Source organism: Trichosurus vulpecula, chromosome 3 (genome assembly GCF_011100635.1).
Source record: "Trichosurus vulpecula isolate mTriVul1 chromosome 3, mTriVul1.pri, whole genome shotgun sequence".
Taxonomy (NCBI): domain Eukaryota; kingdom Metazoa; phylum Chordata; class Mammalia; order Diprotodontia; family Phalangeridae; genus Trichosurus; species Trichosurus vulpecula.
The window spans coordinates 242,454,469-242,456,394 of NC_050575.1; the positions used below are offsets into that span (position 1 = coordinate 242,454,469).

At 40.3% G+C, this 1,926-nt stretch overlaps 1 protein-coding gene across 1 annotated transcript; it reads left to right on the forward strand.

Moving 5' to 3' along the window:
- The first annotated feature begins 1,356 nt into the window (after positions 1–1,356).
- Positions 1,357–1,663, forward strand: LOC118844331 (40S ribosomal protein S21). Its single transcript, XM_036752202.1, has one exon. The coding sequence runs from the start codon at positions 1,369–1,371 to the stop codon at positions 1,618–1,620; it is 252 nt and encodes an 83-aa protein (XP_036608097.1). The 5' UTR covers positions 1,357–1,368; the 3' UTR covers positions 1,621–1,663.
- The last annotated feature ends 263 nt before the right edge of the window (positions 1,664–1,926 follow it).

Here is a 1,926-nt window from a genome sequence, read left to right on the forward strand (position 1 = left end):
TGGCGAGTGACTCTGGGCCAGCCCTTGTTCTGAGCTCCCGGGCTGAACCTAGATGTTGGTAACTATGAATCTATATTTGGTCTGTCTGTTAACGTTTGTAATTTGCTCTGAAGTTCAGTGTGCTGGCTTTTTCCCCTGAACTAAGGGAATGGTATTTGTATGCTGAATTAAAGTAAGCTTGACAACCCCTTCACCTTGCTTTCCTTAGTTAAGCAGATCAAAAGAACCTGTGCTGTTGGCAGCTTTCCGGGTGCTGGCTGTGGGTGGATCTTACACCCCCACAGAAGCTGCTAGCTGGATTGTTGAAACAACATAATCTGCTTATATTACTTATTACTTGTGCAACATTGGGTGAGTCACTAAACTCTCCTGGGCCTTGTTTCCTCAGGAGAAATTTGAGAAGATTGAACTAGATGTTCTCTAAAGTCCCTTGTAACTTGACATCTATGATATTATGGGGCATATCTTCTGTAGAAATGTGAAATATACACACAAAAAAACCCATAAAGTATAAGAGAACCTAGTGAATGTTGAAGGAGCAATTGAAATTCAGATCATTTCAGACTACAGGTGTCAGGGCAGGTTTCCTGAAGAAAGTAGCATTTCAACTGGATCTTGAAGGTTGGTTTGATTGATTTCAATAGGCAAAGATAGCGAGGGACATGAGAAAGGAGTGGATTCCAAGTACCGTGAGCACATATTCTACTCTTGATGAGAGCTAAATTAAGATATTTTCTGCCACCTATCCCCGAGGCCAAAAGTTGATGTCTGTGTTTGAAAAACATGTTCTCAGCATCTCAAGGTTAAGGGAGGAACAAATAGATGGTACTGTTGGGACCTAATGATTTCTGTCTTTGTTATTCAATTTTCTAATACCTGCCTTTGTAGCTGGAGATATCATCTCATTTGGTCCCTACTTCCAAGTCTTTTATTGTTTTTTACATTGTTTTCCTTTAAAATCTAATCCCCGGAAAGAGATAAAATATCCCAATTTGTGACAAGGGGCCTTGTTGATTTGCTGCCTTTTTTTTTCAACCACTGCACTCTTGTTCACTGTTACTACTACCTCATAAAAGCATGAAGCTCACATTTTTGTAGTACTTTATAGTTTAAAATTAACTTTTTTCACTAGCCTGAGGATAGAAGTAAAATTGACACTTCCATTTTATGGATGAGGAAACTGAGGCACAGGCAAGTTGAATGACTTGCTAAGAGTTATAGGCCTAGTGAGGTTCAGAGCCAGGATTCCTGATCTTGACTGCCTCCAGCTAGACAAAAACAACCCACCATTAGTTATATTGAAAAACGGCAAAGGCCTTTTCCTCTTCCGCCGCTTTCGCGTTTGCACTCCGTACCACAGCCTCCGACATGCAGAACGACGCCGGAGAGTTCGTGGATCTGTACGTGCCGCGGAAATGTTCTGCGAGCAACAGGATCATCGGGGCCAAGGACCACGCGTCCATCCAGATGAACGTGGCCGAGGTTGACAAGGTTACAGGAAGATTCAATGGCCAGTTTAAAACCTATGCAATTTGTGGAGCAATTCGTAGAATGGGGGAATCTGATGACTCTATTCTCCGACTGGCAAAAAATGATGGTATTGTTTCAAAGAACTTCTAATTGAAGAAACCTTGTGAAAAATGTCTTAATAAATCAGAAAAACGGCAAAAAAAAAAAAAAAAAGAAAGAAAAACGGCAAAGACTACATCAGAAGGTAAATGCTTTCATTCTTAACTGGGGTTTTTAAACATATATTGAAGGACAGTTTTTTGAGAACGATATAGACAGGATTCTTATTCTTCCTTAATTCAAATCTGGCCTCAGACACTTATTAGCTGTGTGATCCTGGGCAAGTCACTTAACCCTATTTATCTTAGTTTCCTATCTGCAAAATGAGCTAGAGAAGAAAATGGCAAACTATTTCAG